The sequence below is a fragment of the Mya arenaria genome, chromosome 10 (genome assembly GCF_026914265.1).
Source record: "Mya arenaria isolate MELC-2E11 chromosome 10, ASM2691426v1".
Lineage (NCBI taxonomy): Eukaryota > Metazoa > Mollusca > Bivalvia > Myida > Myidae > Mya > Mya arenaria.
In genome coordinates, this window is record NC_069131.1 from 13,927,492 (window position 1) to 13,945,518 (window position 18,027).

Sequence of the window (18,027 nt, forward strand, 5' to 3'; positions counted from 1 at the left end):
ATTATTTATATTATTTATTGAATCCAATGTATGAATCAGGTAGAAATGATTTAATGCCGAAACTTTTAAGAAAATCCAAATAACATCGGTATTTTCTTACAGCGAAAGTCTCATTTTAAAACTCAAATGTATGGAAACAAAAGTTGTATTAATTTCCGTTACGAAATAAATAAAAAAAATCACGTTTGTTTATATCAAATGCCAAAACTCAATGGAGTTTGTATTTTACTTCGTTTCTCCATTAAGAATCACCTGTTTTATACAAGTTTAAAGTAACACTATTATTCAAAATCAATACATACACATTTATAACAAATATAATTTAATAGTGATAAGCCTTTAACCACTTACTAAATAATAGGATTGTAACCGTGTAGTTAATAGCTAAAACGGCAAAAAAATATATTAAATGATTGGTGAGTGTTAATAAATTCACTGTGATCTACAATAGTCTCATAAGGTAAAAATACCATATTTTTCTGCACCCTTCTTTCAAATTAAGCACGGTATCCTTCATGAAAACCATTATTTTCGACATTTATTCATCCTTTTCGGTATATTAAAACAAGTGTATTGATTGCGGTAAATCTTATTTGGGATTAAGAGTGCATCTTTAAAGAAATTTCTCTCAATGTATCAAAAATCGTAATTACACTATTGTTGATAAGTGTAGATTGCCGGAGGCCATGGCGGATAGAAACGGGCAACTGATAAACCCCGCCTGATCTAGACGCTGATTGGTCAGTCGAGTGTCGACTGGCTATTTTGACAGGCAGACCGCGTTATGTTAATTGGTTTAATATGCAGATCGGATATATGTATACGCAAAACAAGAAAGGGGATCCGTCTCCGTGGCCTAGTGGTTAAGGCGTCCGCCTATGGAGCGGGAGGTCGTGGGTTCGATCCCGGGCCGCGTCATACCGAAAGACGTTAAAAGTTGGTACAAGTAGCTCTCTTGCCTGGCGCTCGACATTTGAAAGGGTAGTGCTTGAATAAGTGGTGTACTCACTACTGGTTCAACCCAGGAAAGTTGTATCCCGTGTATCGGTGCTTTACGCCAAGCACGTTAAAGAACCAAACGGTCTCTTCGCAAAGAGCTAGGGTATCGCACCCGGATCTCTTGTATCTCACTCTGTTTCTTCAAGTCTTCTAGATTTGACTGCGAATTGCTGTTACTTCTATCACATGTCACTTATGGCATTTAAACACAATTCAAGTCGTGATGGCGTCACGGCGGGGTCAAGCCATAATGCAGCCAATGGGCGCGGGCAGACCTTGATAAACTCAAATAAAACAAAGGAGGATCTGGGACCAATAACATTCATCGATAACATCAATCATTATAGATTTACAATCTTATCATTTTTATTATCTTGTTTTCTATTATGTGTTGTATTATCTATATAACAAATAATATGTGTGCATAGCGTACACTTATCTTTAAAATATATAAGCCTTTCACGAGAAGGTAAGGTACAGATCGATGATAACCACTCACTTCCCATCAAGTTGTAAACTAACTCCAAGTACTCGACGACTTTTTCTGATATATCCGGCATGAAACCATCAAAAATAACAAATTCTTTGAAATCTTGACCTAAAATGTATCTGTGAAACCACAGGTGATCGTGATATAGCTTTGACACTAAAATATGGCCCTTCAGTCCTTAATTGATATTGATATGTGATATTCTAAGAGCTTTATTTGAAAAAAATATCTTGGTATATAATATGAAATGTCAAATTATTACTTTTTAAAATATATCACATCACTCAGGAATGCCCCTTTTTAATGTCCAAGCTATGTGACGATCACCTGTGAATGAAAAAAGTTGTGCCCCATTAACACAATTCATTCAGGATAATAAATAGTTGTATGTAGCCTAAATTACAAAAAGTTGTGTGTAGCCATAATTACAAAGTTACATCCCTTGTATGTAAAGTTGCCACATACTTTCCAAAAAACATGTCACGGTCATGGTTGTTTTGTTGTAGCATGAACAGCCATTTTAGAAAGAAAAAGTGTATTAACCTTATAGATACGTTGAGCAAAAGCTATTCTCAAGTATCGGTTAGTTGTCACTTCAGAATATAATTGTTTTGGGTTACTGTATAAACAGTTCTGACCATTGTCATTGAAAAATGTTAATCTTGTATTCTTGATGATATTGATAATCAATAAAAAAAATACGACTTGCATGGTTATGTTCACAGCGAAAAGATCACCTGTATCTTGTGTTCAAAATAAAATATATACTGTGAAATCATTAATGTTCGTGGGGCATTAATGTTCGTGGTTTTCGTGGGTTGGGTGATCCACGAATTCAAGATCCCAGGAAATATAAACCCTTTATTCACTTTTTCAATTGCCTTGTTACGTACATACTCTAGTATATTTTTTACAGAGGTCGCAGTATACAGTGTTAAAACCTGTCTCACTGTATAACTTACGATCATTATTCTGTTAATATATTATAACTGCCTTTAACAAATAATTAACCAAATCAATTAAATGTGTTTTATGCAGCAAATGACAGTTATAAGCACGTTTTAAACGTGTGCTGTTAATGAAAATCTCCAAGTTTACAAGATGTGCGTGATGAGTGTCCATACTCGATTTTTTTATTTAATAAAATAATTAATCGATTACTAGTATATTGAAGGTTACTAAGCACCGAACGTGACAATATACGCACCTTTTCGGTGTTTACACAGTTTGCAAAATTCTTAATTGGCATTCAATGGCTTCCCCTATTTGTATTTATGATCAGGGTACATCTTCTTTTATTACCTTTATTCCCAATTAAATCGATAAGTGACATGGGTATATGCACTAATTGGCATGTCGTGCCATATTAGTGAGTGTCATAAACTGAGTGACGTAAAGACGGAAATCACGGGCCAGCGCGTGGATATTATGCAGACGATCTAGGACGATCGCATCTTCGATTTTTTTTTTCAAAAATGAAAATCCACGAATTCAAGTACCCACGAAATTGTTTTTTTTCGGCAAACCACGAAATTTCATGCCCACGAACATTAATGATTTCATAGTACCATAAATTTATTATTAATGCTGTAGTCCTTTTTTATAAGAAGTCGTACATGTATTAGTAAAGTAAACCTTGGAGGAATAGTGCACCCAGTGTGGGCTCGAACCCACGACCACCGGAACACTAGCATGGAGCTCTAACCAACTGAGCTCTAACCAACTGAGCTAACCAAGCGGCTGGTTCTAGCCCACACACACTACACTAGGTTGCACTACATTATAGTAAAAGCAATAGTGTCCAATTATTTGCATGTGAAGTTTACAATCTAAAGAAAAGTTGTTGTGACATAACAGTCTTAACATACATTAAAAGACTGTACAGAACAATATGAAAATATAATATTTCATCACAGATAGCAGGGATTCCATCCTTTGTCAAAGTTGTTGAAGTGGGTCCTAGAGATGGCCTGCAGAATGAGAAAGAGCTTGTCACCACAGCCGCCAAGATAGAACTGGTTAACAAGCTGTCCCTGGCTGGCATCAGAAATATAGAAGTGACCAGCTTTGTGTCTCCAAAATGGGTGCCACAGGTATTTTACATTAAGTGTGAATTGGTAAACATGTATAAAAAATACATGCTGGAATTCCATAGAATATTTCATAACAGTGCAACCAATATGGGTGTTTTTTATGCCCCAAAGACCGTATCATATGTCTCTCAATGATACAAATGATAGTTCCATATAGTTTATAATTATAATTTGGCCTAATCATATACTCATAATATAATCATAAAATTATTTTTATTCCGTATAATACTGCCATCAAAATCTAGAAAAATAATAGCAGACATTTTTAACTTCATTTACTCGTGTGATATTAATTATGATGTATTTTATTTGCATTAATTGACAAATTTTTTACTGTACACATAGATGGCGGACCATACAGAAGTGATGAAAGGGATCACCAGATATGACAATGTTGTCTACTCAGCCCTTACACCTAACCTCAAAGGCTTTGAAGCTGCTGTATGTACGGGTATATCTTATCTATTCACAATTCAGAATGAGTGAAATAAATACCATAAACAAATAATGCCTTTATAAAAAAAAATGCAGATCAAACGGTACACTGTGTGACGTCAGAGCACTTGCGGTGAAGAGATTTCGTGTTGTTGTTTACTTAATTGCCCCATACTTGCATCAGCAGATGATATAACGGTAAGTCGAAGACCCTATGTAAAATATTATTGATTTTGACTTGAATCTTTTTTTTATTTTATTTTAAATATTTTATCGACTCGCTTATAAGACTACTTTCAGGTTAAAAATCGGAAGCCATTTTCCCTGTCTTATAGTCAAGGAAATATGGTACTTGTAAGCATTCATCAAAATAAATAATTTGAATCATCAAGCCCAAAATCTAACATTAATACTTAGATGAAGATATTGTAGCAAGCACCAACTATGCAACATTCAGCCAGGCTTTGCAAACTTCAACCACTTTCTAAGTGCAATTAGTGATTTTGAAGTTATTAGACTATTTGAGTTATTTCAGTTTAAATGAACTCTGACTCTTTCATTTTTTTTTTCATTGCATAGTTGATTATGTTTTGAGAAACATCAACTTGATCGAGCAGGGTCGTGAGTGACTTGTGACTAACTCTTTACCAAAAGCATGTCATACTGAAAGGATAGATAGCAAGCATTTATCCCATTCCAGTTGGAGGCGGGTGCAAGTGAGGTGGCCATTTTCGGAGCAGCTTCAGAGAGCTTTAGCAAGTTGGTTGCTGCAGTTATTGATGAATAACACGTTTCATTATTAAATATGAAAAAAAAACATACAAGTTCTTATCAAATAGATAAAGTTCAAGACATGATATAAAAAAGAAGCAAACATTCTTTCAAGATATATTGTGCATATTTTACAGACAGTTATAAAAATATATATCTGTCCTTTTAAATGTCATAATTAATGTTATAAGTTAGTTGATTGTAAAAAAGAACAGATCAATCACAGGCTTAACTTCTCCTAGGTATGAAACCACTCCTAAAACTATTGATAAATTGGTTTTCCTACCCTGTTGAAAATTTCTCCTTGGTATGAAACCACTCCTGCCCCCCTTTCAATAAAAAAATCTCTCGTTGGACTCTTGATAAAAGTCTGGCTTGATTTTAATTTTCAACAATCTTCTATTTAATTAAAGAACTAAGTTCTGAACCAGAAAATGATCATTTGTTCCAGGAAGAACATCAACTGTACAATAGCTGAGAGTATAGATAGGTTTGGGGCGGTGGTGACAGCTGCCAGCAGGGCAAGGCTACCTGTTAGAGGGTGAGTTTTGATTGGAAAAGAGATCTATTCAGCTACGAGTGAAAAGGACCTAAATCAAAATAGGAAAACATGATCAGTATATTTGGACAATCTTAGCATTTATTTTGAAATTATTATAACTACTCTACAGTTTTTTAGTGATTGTTTGTGTGCATAATTCTTTGATAATCATATAAATAATGGGTGAAGATATCTCGGCGTCATACCTGTTAATACTTTTCTTCACTGTGAATATGGCTAAACATATAGCTGTGGTTCCAATGTAAGAACTCAGCATCACACTCCCTTCTTTTTAGGGGACAGTGGAATATCTTGGAGTCTGCATGTCAGATACATGTACTTTCTACTTGCAACTAGAAAAGACACATTATGCTTTTGTTAGGTTATGAGTTATGATTTTTTCTTGTGTTCAGGTATGTGTCATGTGTGCTTGGTTGCCCGTATGAGGGAGACATTGCCCCGCAGAAGGTGGCTCAAGTTGCCAAACTTATGTATGATCTCGGTTGTTACGAGATCTCGTTAGGTGAGGAAGTATGTGTAAACTAATATGGTATATCAAGTGTTTGTTTAAATGATCATGTCAAGTAATATATTTATTTTTGACAATTAAGCTAAACATTAGGAATGATTACATCTTTATGATTTAGGTCCTGGTGGCTAGAGGTCTGAAACCTATAACTTCTTAAAACACTACCTGTATAACATATCCATAATCGGAATGTTTAACGAATACTTAAGGAATGAATTGCGGGGTTGATGTCATTATCGGGGCATGAACGCAATTGGGCTGGTCTAAGTGTGTGTAGTCCGAAGGACTACACGCATACTTTGACCAGCCCAATTGCGTTCATATCCCCGATAATGACATCAACCCCGCAATTCATTCCTTATATTTACACCAATAGTTCATTATTTCATTCAAGAAACGTTAAAAAAAAAGACTTCATTTCATTTAGGATAACCTTTCAGTAATCCTTTCTTCCCGATTCTGTAAATAAAACGACTGTAACCGGAAACATTTTTTTCAAATGACGTCACAATAGCGCGGGAAAAGATCAACCACTTGAAATCACTTTTAAACGTAAAATTGGAACACTTTTGGCAACAATATGTTTAAAATATAATAACTTAACACTTTCTAAAATGTTTATTTATATTTTACGGGATCTGCTGACACAATACAAACAATAACAAGATCAATAGTTTTCATGTATATTGTTATGCGATGAATTGCAATCCGAACATATCCGAAGATGTTGCATTCATCGATTGATAAATGCAGTTGCCGAAAGGCAGTTCATTTAAGGAATGGAAGTTGAGGTGTAAATATTAGTAGTTAAACTAGACTCCACATAATTATTCCAATAATGTTTCTTCAAGGTGACACGATTGGTGTGGGTACCCCAGGGGCTATGAAGGCGCTGTTGGCTGAGGTCAGCAAGGTCATTCCCGTGGAGAAACTCGCAGTCCACTGTCATGACACGTACGGCCAGGCACTCGCCAACATTCTGGCTGCTCTACAGGTACTTTGTTGTTCACATCTGTGTTAAGAATCCTTTCATTGTAAAAGTCCTTATTTAAACTCTGAGGTATTGTAATCATAACCAGTACTTGATACCAACTTACTTCATCATGTTTTCTTGGGTGTTGGGGCCTGAGAAAATAAATATTAGATTCTCATCTGGATTTTTAAAAAAGATGGGGCCAGTTGGTGGGTTAATTTTTTAATAGAGAATGTATGTTAAAGTTTAAGTGTTTTTTCTCAATTTTCGACACTTACAGCTTAAGGAAATCTTTAAGATATGTAACAAAATTTCTCTGGCCTTAGCATTTTAGAATGTCAAACTTTGACATTTTCTTACAGATGGGTGTAAGTGTGGTTGACAGCTCAGTTGCGGGGCTGGGTGGATGTCCATACGCCAAGGGTGCGAGTGGTAATGTCTCTACGGAGGACGTCGTCTACATGCTGCATGGGCTCAACATCAAAACGGTACTTCAGGGATTGTTTTACATATTGTTGAGATTAAAATAATCAGTCACTTTTAAAAAATTTGCACCAGTATCTTATATTTGTTATACAAGTTCTATTGACAAATGGCTTTCATTTAACCCTTTGCATGCTGGGTAAATTGTCGTCTGCTCAAAAATGTCGTCCGGTTTATTCTAAATTTCTTTCAATTTACTTAAAACTTTGGGGATATATTGACTGAGTGGCAAACAGCTTGGAACCTGACCTGGCGCCGAGTTACTAGGCGTCTGGTCTGGTTCCAAGCTGTTTGCAAAGCCTTTAAAATCGCCATCAGCAGCCTAAGGGTTAATTGTTCATTGGGATTTTGTTGATTACTAAAACAAATTTTTACCATAACAGTTGTAATTGATTTTAACCACTTTTCTAACTTAAGTTGCTTTAATTGTTGTGATTTTTTTTTGCGAATATATAACCTTGCGAAAAAATGTTTTGAAAAACAAAACAAAAACATGAGAAAGTACCTTGCAAAATTTGAACAATCTGTAGTATTTAAATTCTTCGCTATTAACTGTGATTTTCTTATGTGTATTTTTTTTATTTTTTTTTATCTAGTCTGTTTTTGAGAGAAAGTTTTAGTGTTGAGTTTGCATTTGTAGAGCAAAATCTTTAATTGTTCAAAATATTCTTTGAAACTTAGTATACATTTTGCCAGAGACAATATACTCTTATGAATAGCAAAGCGAATGACTGACTAGTTATAGTTATGTTCCTTGTTTGACTGAAAATGGGCACGTGTGGGCATTTTCGCCCCAGCTCGTTGTTTGTTATTCATGAGTTCTCACCTTCTCTTTTCAGGGTATACATATTGAAAGATTGATAGAAGCCGGCCAGTTTATCTCCAAAGTGTTAAAGCGACCAACACATTCCAAGGTTGCCCAAGCAACAAAGTCTTCACTGTAGAGCTCTGGATGTGGAACAAAGTCTTCACTGTAGAGCTCAGGATGTGGAACAAAGTCTTCACTGTAGAGCTCTGGATGTGGAACAAAGTCTTCACTGTAGAGCTCTGGATGTGGAACAAAGTCTTCACTGTAGAGCTCTGGATGTGGAACAAAGTCTTCACTGTAGAGCTCTGGATGTGGAACAAAGTCTTCACTGTAGAGCTCTGGATGTGGAACAAAGTCTTCACTGTCGAGCTCTGGGTGTGAAACAAAGTCTTCATTGTAGAGCTTTAGATGTGAAACAAAGTTATCATTGTAGAGCTCTGGGTGTGGAACAAAGTCTACACTGTAGAGCTCTGGATGTGGAACAAAGTCTTCAATGTAGAGCTCTGGGTGTGGAACAAAGTCTTCACGGTAGAGCTCTAGATTTGGAACAATGATTTCACTGTAAAGCTTTTGATGTGAAACTAGTTTATAACATAGTCATTTTGGTGCACTGAAAAGACATCATCATCAGCTGTGGTGTAGTGATTTACATATGGGACCAGCAATCCAGTGACATTAGTTTGATCCCTGTGTGTTAGCAAAGTTTTTGATGCATATTTAGTACCGTATTTATTATTTATACAGTGACGAAGTGTTGTTTTAATAATGGTGTGTTTATGGTTATGTGTGGGAATGAGCACTTACTTGTGAACAAAGTCTCCACTTAAATATAATGCACCAGTCAATTGACCCCCCAGGTCCGGGAGTATTCCAGGGATAGCTGGGGAAATGGGCCGTGTTTTTACCTTTCAGGTGGCCCCGCAGTGCCGGGTGAATGCGAGGTTTTGTCTTCCCTTTAAATATAGCGTGGAAAAGGCCTTACCTAGGGTCCCTGGGGTCCGGGGGTATTTGGTGGGGATTTTACAATCTGTTTGTCCCCGCAGGGATTTTAGCCGGGGTGGGCTGGACCGAAAGTCAAAGTCCCCGCTATTCCCCGGACCTGGGGGGCCGTGGTTACAATTGACTGGGGCATAACATTACAGTTTGTTGAACCTTTGCTTTGAGGATATTCTTACAAGCAAGATGTTTTTGACATCAGCTTATATTTTTATTTTGTATTTGTAATTATAACTGAATTGATCTTATTGAAAGCAAAGTATTCAGTGATATAAAGCATTTAGCTTTCCAATATTTTGTTTTTAAGTTTAAACAGTATATATTCTGCAATGATTGTGAAGAAAGTTATGATAACTTATACTAAGTCACTCTTGTTGGCACGATGTTGCAGAGAGTGTGGTCTTTTGTTGTGGGGGAAACCGGAATGCCTGGAGAAAACCCACTTGTCCCGCTTGGTGACCACAAACCAAACTTCCATTTTAATTTTCTTAATGATGTTCTTTTATAGTTTTTCATTTTTATAAAATACTTTTGCTGCAATTAATCCCAATATCATTAAGCAGTTTAAATGTGATATTGCCATAAGTCTAGATATTTCAGACAAATCAGGAAAAGAATATTTTCCAAACTGTTTTTCGTATTTTTTTGCAATTAAGGCACAAAATTCATTAACTTGCGACACTATTCAAAATGTGTGGAAGTTTGTTCTGTTGTGTCAAGTTTTTGTTGTTTGATGTGTATACATTTCTATTGGCTTGAATATGTTATCACTATTGTTTAGAAATATCCAATACCACCATCATTGATTTGTACAAGGGGTGTCCGGTCAGTTTGCAGAAATATAATGTAAAATGCAAGTATTGTTCTTCTATTACTCTGAAATTGTATGTATGAGTAACTGAGCCATATTTTTATTTGAAATTTAAAATGAAAATGGATATGATTTCTGACACACAAAATAACTGTATGCATGGCGACGCAATGACAGTAACTTGGAGCATGTACACATTTCAAACACTTCATGTGATAATCATCACAGCTTTTATCCCTCCATCAATGCCAAATAGCCAGCGTAGATGTAGGTGCACATCTTGACATATAATTCACTTTAAAAATTATCGTTTCCAAGACTGGTTTTTTAATAGAGCTGTATAATTGTGTGAGCTAGCAAGAGTTGCTTCCCTGGTCCATTTCCCTTTTCATTTTAATCAAATCATACAAACACGTTGACATGGTTGGCTGAGTTCTGCAGTTACTGGGTGCAATCACACTCAAGACCCCAGATTAACATAATTACACACTGTTTAACATTGTCCCAGTAAGTACAGAGTTTACATTATTTTTAATGGTCTATAGAACATGCAATAGTGTTCCACGTATCACCAATAGTATATGAGCCAAAATCACAAAACTATACAGATATTTACACCAGAATTTAAAGTTATGTGAGTTTTATGTAATGTTTTATTAAATAGGTACAGAGTTATGGCCCTTGACTTTGAAAATATGGCCTAGAGTACATGCAATCTTGCGTTGTTCATATAACCAAAAAAAACGCGAGTCAAAGTCTAGAAACTATACAGAAATGTTAACCAGCATGTGAGGTTGTGCACATAGGGTAAAGCATGTGGATGCCTAGGAGAGTTATGACTCTTGACTTGGTTAAAAATTTCATATAATACATGGAATCTTGTGTCAATGCATGGAATCGTGTGTCACCCCTATCTTGTTAAGTATATTAGCCAGAATTATGTAACTTATAAAGAATGTTGACCAGCATGTGAAGTTGCGCACCTAGGGGTTCGTTTTTTGATGTGCCAAGCAGTTATAGCCCTTGACATAAATAAAATTTGGCATATACAGGCATAGTGGGCATGGAATTAAGTGTTTCACTTATCTAATGAAGTATTTAAGGTAGAGTCATAAACCTTCAAAAAGTTAAAAGTCTGCATATGAAGTTGTGAATTTAATTATGCCAAAGTTGTTTAACAACATACATACATACAAACCAAGTTTCATGTGAGTATCTTGAACAGCTTTGAGGTATGGCCAAGGTTAATGTTTTGCACAATGTGAACATCAACAACACAATGTGCTTATAAACAAGAGCTATCACAGAGACAGCATGCTCTACTATTCCGCGGCTTTTCGGTGTATGGATTGAAAAATTTTGGCGAAACATGCATGGATCACTGTTAGATTAAATTTCAATGCAATACATGATGTGCTAAGATATTTACATAAATTGAATTGGAAAATATTTGAGGTGGTATGCAAACTTTAATGTAAATTCTAAGTCGAAAAAGGGGCATTATTCTGTCAAAATGCTTGATACAGTGACCTCCTGTGTACAGGTTGGGGGCATGATGGTGAACGAGCGTGCGAAGTTTCAAAGCCAGATGTCAATGGACACTTAAAATATTTGAGGTGGTACGCAAACTTTAACGTAAATTCTAAGTCGAAGAAGGGACATAATTTTGACAAAATGCTTGATAGAGTTACCTCCTCCTGTGTAGAGGTTGGGGGCATGATGGTGAACAAGTGTGCAAAGTTTCAAAGCCAGATGTCAATGGACTTTGAAAATATTTGAGGTGGTACGCAAACTTTAACATAAGTGGTTACGCCGACGCTCGGGTGACTAGGATAGCTCTCCTTATTCTTTTAGAATAGTCGAGCTAAAAATAATGAGACATTCTAACTATGCCTTTATTTACTGATTATAATCAGGGTAAAAAGACAAAAGCTTGTTTCAAATATGGAATCTTTAATAATGTGAAAATGTTATAATACAGAAATGATCACAATATCTCACAAAGAATATTAATAATGAACAGATTCTTTTTCATTGAAACCCAAAAACATTATTGCTTTAATTCATATTATATTTCACATGAGTTTGGCAAAACAGGTCTAAACAACAAATCCTCAGCAGTTTTGAAATTGTTAACAGATAAACAAAATCACAGATTCTTATTTGATACAATTGAGGTTTTTTGCATATTTTTAAATTTTAATACATAACAATTCAATACATAAAGGTCTAATGAAATGTACCTTAATTTTTGCATACAATATTACTTTTTATTTTCAATATTAAATATAACCTTCATCAGTTTAAATCAGCAGTTTTCTTAATACTTGACATTCCATTTTGACAAGTTATTTTGCCAATAATTGGCCAAAAATAAACAGTTATTGCTCTAATACTGAACAATTCGTACAAATTTATTACATCATATAAACATTTTTATAATAAACTCAGTATGTTGGACGGCAATCTGTGATCACATATTTATAAACTGGAATGTTTGTAAGTAAAGCATTATCACAGAGGAAAACAAATAAATACATGTTTCTGCAACTATTGTCAGTTCACTGTCTGTCTATTTCTTGGGGGCAATAATTCCTTCCAACTGGGTCTGAAAATCAAATAAAATATTTTAGAAATAACCCAGGATTCTTACATGACCTCCAATGCTTATTAAAGCTTATAAAGGTAATACATGTACATCATGTGAAAACAATGAAAAAATACAATGTTTATATACACACATGGTTTTTAATAAGGAGGCTGGGGCTCCACTGTGTAAGAACAGCAACCAGTGTCTTTGAACACTGTTGTTTTGGTTCATAAGTTAAGTTTTGGTAGAGTCTAACCCTTTTCACTGTCCATGTCAACTTTAAGTCACTGTTATTAATTTATTATTGTTGGTTTTTCATTATAATTTCCTATACTTTTTGTGCCATGTTTGAACCATTCACGTTGAAAACCAAGGCAGTACAGAACCAAAACACAGTTTTTAACAACATTCATTGGGGGTTACACATTTCAGCACATTAAGGTTCATCTTTGAAAGCATTATACGACACTGATGGAAGAACCCTGTGACTGACTTACTGTGGACAAGATTTCATCCTGGGAGGAATTAAGTATGATAAATGTGTTTTCTAAAAATACTTTCATTTTCACTTTTACAAAGTCAAACATTGTTATGTCATTAATATACTTGTAAAAAGTTGAAAAAGAAATTGAGATAAATACCTACTTGTTTTAATAACTAAATCATACACAATCAATTGTAACAATAACTTATAGGTCATGTAAGAGTGATTTGAGTCTATTTTCCTATTCATTGTCATTATGAGAGACTCTAAAAATGCCCCAAGTTAAACTTGGGACATACATGTATCAGTAATGAATGTCGCAGGGCAGACATCTAGACCATCTCAACCTCTCGAGTTTTATTATTCAATGTTCATATTTTACTTCAAGACTAGTCTGTGTTTACCTTAAGCTGTTGGTTGGTTCTCTTGAGGAACTGGATCTCCTCGGTGTGTTTTTTCTCCTCAACCTGTCTCTGTTCCTGGGCGCGCTTCTCGATCTGATCACACTTGGCCTTCAGCTCATTCACATTCTTCTCAAGCTCGCGTTTCTCGTCTTCCAGCTCAGAAATCTAGGATGCAATGGGGAAAAGTTTGATAATCATTGGAGAAATTTGAAGCTGGATTAATCCAAAGACTAATCTTACTATGGTATACATGTATGTGCTTATAGTCATAACTTTCTTCCAGCTCAACAATCTGATGACGCCACAGGAGAAATTATTGTCAGATAATTAAGACTAGCTTATACCATAACCTATTTATTTTGTCACTTGGTTCCTAATGCTATTTAAACACCACCTAGGATCAGTCCATAGTCAACTTCCTGAACTGCAAGCATGGCGCAGGTCATGGTTCTTACTCAATATAGAAATAGAATGAGTGAGTTAATGAAAATGGCTTTTTAAACACAATTTTCTGTGTTAAAGTTGAAACAAGTACATTAAACAAAAAATCTATATGACTTATTTTAGCACAAAATAATGTTAAATTTAATCTCTAAATTAGAACATAATTCACAACAATCCTTGTATAACAAATAGTGAAGGGTATTTTATAAAGTTTCCCATCTTGGCAAATGTTCAAGACATTTCCCCGTAGTGTATATTGTATCTGACTCATTCTTTGATATCATTTTTTGACCAGCAAAAACAATATACAACTTAGTTTATAATATAACATGTCCAAATGATGCATTGAATATTAAATTCGAGATTGGACATTGGATTATAATAAACATACAGTAGAGCTTAAAAAAGCTCACCTGACATTTGTTTTTATCACTTTCATCAACGGATTACATTTAGATGTATTATATTGGGCAAGAACATTTAGCTGTCATGAAAACTATTTACTCAATCCTTTAGTTAATTAACCATAAATAATTCAATCTGAAGAGAGTGTTTTTCCTTCCATCCATTCCATCAAAGTCTCCAATACAATGATTTCAGTCTCTTAGAACAAACATTTAGGCCATAAAATGCCCAGGCACATTTTGTTGGGAAAACAAATTGCAGTTTTATACAGTTCTTGCCCTAGTAGTAAAATAAGTGCTGGTGTGATGTTGGTTTATTGTCAGGCAATGTAGAAATGCCATTGTTCAACATTTAGGATGGTACATTTTACACATTAAAATGTTTGTGATACAACATAGCAGTGTTTAAGTAATATAGTGTAATTTGATGACAAAGTGAATGGTGCAGACATTGTATTACATTTGTATGTGAATCTTTGTTAACAACATCGAGTACAAACCTGCTCCATTAAAGAAAAATCTCAAAATATATTCTTTTATAAAGATGTTTTACATTTCAGAACTTGATTTGCTTGACCAAGAGCTGCAACTAAATTCTAACCTATTATTTGCTTTTCTTTATGAATTTTATTTTCTCGTTCTGATTTTAACATTTTTCTAGTTTTAGAGGAATCATAAGTTTATATGACACTGAAGAATACAACATAATTTTGTATGTACTATTCACAACAGTTAAATGGCAGCTCAGACATTAAACCGGTATAATTAAAAGGTCTTATCAATTATTTTATGAATTGATTCAAAACTTATTGTTTGTAATTGAAAATTATGTGAATCAGCTTATAATTTCATTTTTAAAATCATTGTCAGATAGAAATGAAGAATCTATATTATTTATTTATTTAAAATCTAATAATATTAACAACATTTTCTACATTTAACATGTAAAAGCTTTGATGGACAAAAAACAATATAGTTATAACAGTATGTGACGGTAAATATACTATTACCGATGAATCAACACCTTGCTGTAGGTATAGGGAAAAAAACAATATAAGGTTTGGACAATGATGATGGGAAGATGAACTAGGGGAATTTGGAATGTACCGTACATTGTTTATAAAATGCTGACTCTGAAATCTATATGGAAGCCAAATGCACTACTGGTACTTATATGTGTTTTATATAGGTTGTATTTACGATCATATCACAGTCATCAATATTAGACTTTTGGACATACAAGCCCAAAACCTGTTATATAAGATCAAGAATTTGAGCAATCCCAAAAAACATATTACCAGGGCAGGGCTGGTTGGCTTAATCTTATTTTGACCTCTGGTATCATAGATTTTTTTTATATATCAACTCTTGAATAACAGAGTCACATGCAAATTTAATCACTGGTTTTAAGTTAGCGGACTGGGGCATATTCAATGACCAAGAGTACAATATTAAATAAATGGAAAAATGAGGGTGTGATTTATCTTTTGAAGGTGTTTTAAGGGCTGTAAAATGACAACATTTCAATAAATTTACATGTAACTCCCATTTCTCTTGATGTCTCTGTAACAACAATGCTGTAAACTTTAATTCCATTTCGATAAAATTATTTAAGTAGAAATTGCAGTTTGTGACTTTTTTGAATACTTTAAATCAATACTAAAATAAGCAATTGAATATCTGTACAATATTAGAGGTTAACAGGGTCAACGGTTTCGGGACCTTTTGGGCAAGAACTATAAGACTTTTCTGAAACTATGTAGATCCAGCACTGTCTTGCTTATGACATGCATATTGGTAGTCTAGAGCATCGTATGGGAAACTGGTAGCAAACTAGCATGCATAATGATTAACATAAAAAAATAAACTGAAGTGAAGAGGTGATATTTCTACAATTATTATTTCACCAATACTATTTAAATCATTTAGATAAATTATTAGTACATGTACCTTTAACCCTTTTGCAATGCATTAACCGTCAATTCAAATAATAAACAAGTAACTAAATATGGCAAGGCAACAAAAAGCCCATCACAGGACACATACCCTCTTCTCCATATCCGCCTTGCCCTGTTCTGCCTGTAGAGCTTTCCTCATGCCAAAGGCCACACTACTCTCATAGAGGGTCTGGTAGGCGGCTATTGTCATGCGGATCTCATCTCTCACACGCAGCAGCAGTAAACCACGCTCCGCACAGTTTATGGTTACTTGGCGGATCAGCTCATCTGTAAAAGTCAAGATGGATGTGATTGGATGTAATAATTTGATTAAATAGAAATTATTTACAATTAGATTAATAATCTGTACAATCACTGGTCAATGTTCTACACTGTTGTCAGATGAATATCGTATTCTTTAAAAGCTAGTGTTAATGTGTTATTGAATGGTTAAAATGTTATTTAATTAAAAATAAGTTAATGATGGTCAATAATTAGCAAAGAATCATACCAAAGCACTGTGAGTAGAGTTCCCGGCGTACAGGGCAGATGCCTGTCTCACGTGCTTGTCGCTGCTGGAGCCGACGGTCAAGTTCTTCTTGGAGGTTCACCACATCAAGTCTGGTGGCGGGAGTGCTGGACACCTGCTGTACCCATAACTGACCACTCTCTGTCCACTCACTGTAAATAACACAGATACATCATACATGTACATAATCGTTAAGTACATTTGATACAGAACATAAGGTTTGAGTTGATGTTAAAATCATGAAAAAGTAAACTGTAATAAAATCTATTTAAAACTATTCAGCAAGTAGGACATTACTAACAGGATGATTAATAAGATAAATACATTCATTCAATTCATGACTGTGTTTTAGCTGTGAAACTGTTTTCAAGAGGACAAAAATTAGGTTCTTACCGTGGAGGCAGTATGGAGTTGAGGATTTCATCTGTTTGTTGAGCAGCCTTTGCATCTACTGGGGCCAGCTTCTGTTTCCCAGGTGGATTTGGGACAGGTCCAGAGCCTGTTGGTGGAGCTGGACTTGCTTTCAGTGCACGTGCCTGGAAATAATAAATACAGCAAATGTCACTATCGAGTGTCTGATCCTTACATTCACATAGATTAAAGTGATGATGCTATGTGTAGATTTACCATTGTCAAACCTTTTCTTTGGATTCTTACATCTTATTGATATGACCTGAAAGTTGTTTGTTGGTTTATGATTTACCATACTGTTGTATTTTTAACCGAACACTTTTTTTTAATGCTGTTCTTACAAAACATCTATTACATGTAAAAATACTGTATTTTTTGCGTACAGTGGATGTATGATGACGTTAAATTTACATTTTGTGTCAGCCATAAAAGGTTATGCTATGAATTGACACATTTGTGGTTACCTGCCTAAAAGATCATTGCTATTAAGAGCATTATAACGAAACTATAAGTGGGTATGAAAAATGGCTACCCTCTGTTTTAGGCATACAATTAGAAACACAACTTCAACTTTTAATGCATTGTGACACTGACACTCAGTGACTCTAACTCAAAAGTCAAAACATCAAAACACAACATTACTGAATTCATCAAATAAACCACACTAAAAAGCAATAAAAGTTATAAAACAAACCTTTGGAGTTTTCTTGTCCATATTTCTGCTGACAAGCACTGGATTGTCATATTTGACCAGCGAAACGTTGGGTGGAATCATTTTTGCTTGTGTATTGTAAAATAATTTGCTGCAACAACCTTTTTCCAGTGATGATTTACACTGGTGACCCTGGTAACAACGAACTGAGCATGCGCGAATGAAGTCTCGCATACAGTAACG

At 34.8% G+C, this 18,027-nt stretch overlaps 2 protein-coding genes across 2 annotated transcripts; one reads left to right on the plus strand and one right to left on the minus strand.

The window, feature by feature from the left end:
• The first annotated feature begins 1,950 nt into the window (after window positions 1-1,950).
• Window positions 1,951-9,965, plus strand: LOC128204198 (hydroxymethylglutaryl-CoA lyase, mitochondrial-like). Its single transcript, XM_052905577.1, has 9 exons — window positions 1,951-2,071; window positions 3,406-3,582; window positions 3,928-4,023; window positions 4,718-4,776; window positions 5,240-5,329; window positions 5,743-5,852; window positions 6,710-6,852; window positions 7,194-7,319; window positions 8,154-9,965. Exons 1-9 carry the CDS (start codon window positions 1,967-1,969, stop codon window positions 8,256-8,258), a joined length of 1,011 nt encoding a protein of 336 aa, XP_052761537.1. The 5' UTR covers window positions 1,951-1,966; the 3' UTR covers window positions 8,259-9,965.
• A 1,896-nt stretch (window positions 9,966-11,861) lies between these two features.
• LOC128206257 (33 kDa inner dynein arm light chain, axonemal) lies at window positions 11,862-17,985 on the minus strand. Its single transcript, XM_052908612.1, has 6 exons — window positions 17,827-17,985; window positions 17,115-17,257; window positions 16,704-16,873; window positions 16,302-16,480; window positions 13,408-13,572; window positions 11,862-12,537 (listed from the first exon to the last, which is right to left on the minus strand). The coding sequence occupies exons 1-6, from the start codon at window positions 17,905-17,907 to the stop codon at window positions 12,502-12,504; spliced, it is 774 nt and encodes a 257-aa protein (XP_052764572.1). The 5' UTR covers window positions 17,908-17,985; the 3' UTR covers window positions 11,862-12,501.
• Window positions 17,986-18,027: the final 42 nt, after the last annotated feature.

Bases quoted from the DNA above. Each gene is read 5' to 3' on its own strand.
- LOC128204198 (XM_052905577.1), top strand. From the start codon at position 1,967: ATGTCACGGTCATGGTTGTTTTGTTGTAGCATGAACAGCCATTTTAGA. The intron at 3,583-3,927 runs GTATTTTACATT...CTGTACACATAG, and splicing joins CTCCAAAATGGGTGCCACAG to ATGGCGGACCATACAGAAGT. The intron at 5,853-6,709 runs GTGAGGAAGTAT...TGTTTCTTCAAG, and splicing joins TTGTTACGAGATCTCGTTAG to GTGACACGATTGGTGTGGGT.
- LOC128206257 (XM_052908612.1), bottom strand. From the start codon at position 17,907: ATGATTCCACCCAACGTTTCGCTGGTCAAATATGACAATCCAGTGCTT. The intron at 17,258-17,826 runs GTTTGTTTTATA...TATTATTTCCAG, and splicing joins TGGACAAGAAAACTCCAAAG to GCACGTGCACTGAAAGCAAG. The intron at 12,538-13,407 runs GTAAACACAGAC...TTTGATTTTCAG, and splicing joins GAACCAACCAACAGCTTAAG to ACCCAGTTGGAAGGAATTAT.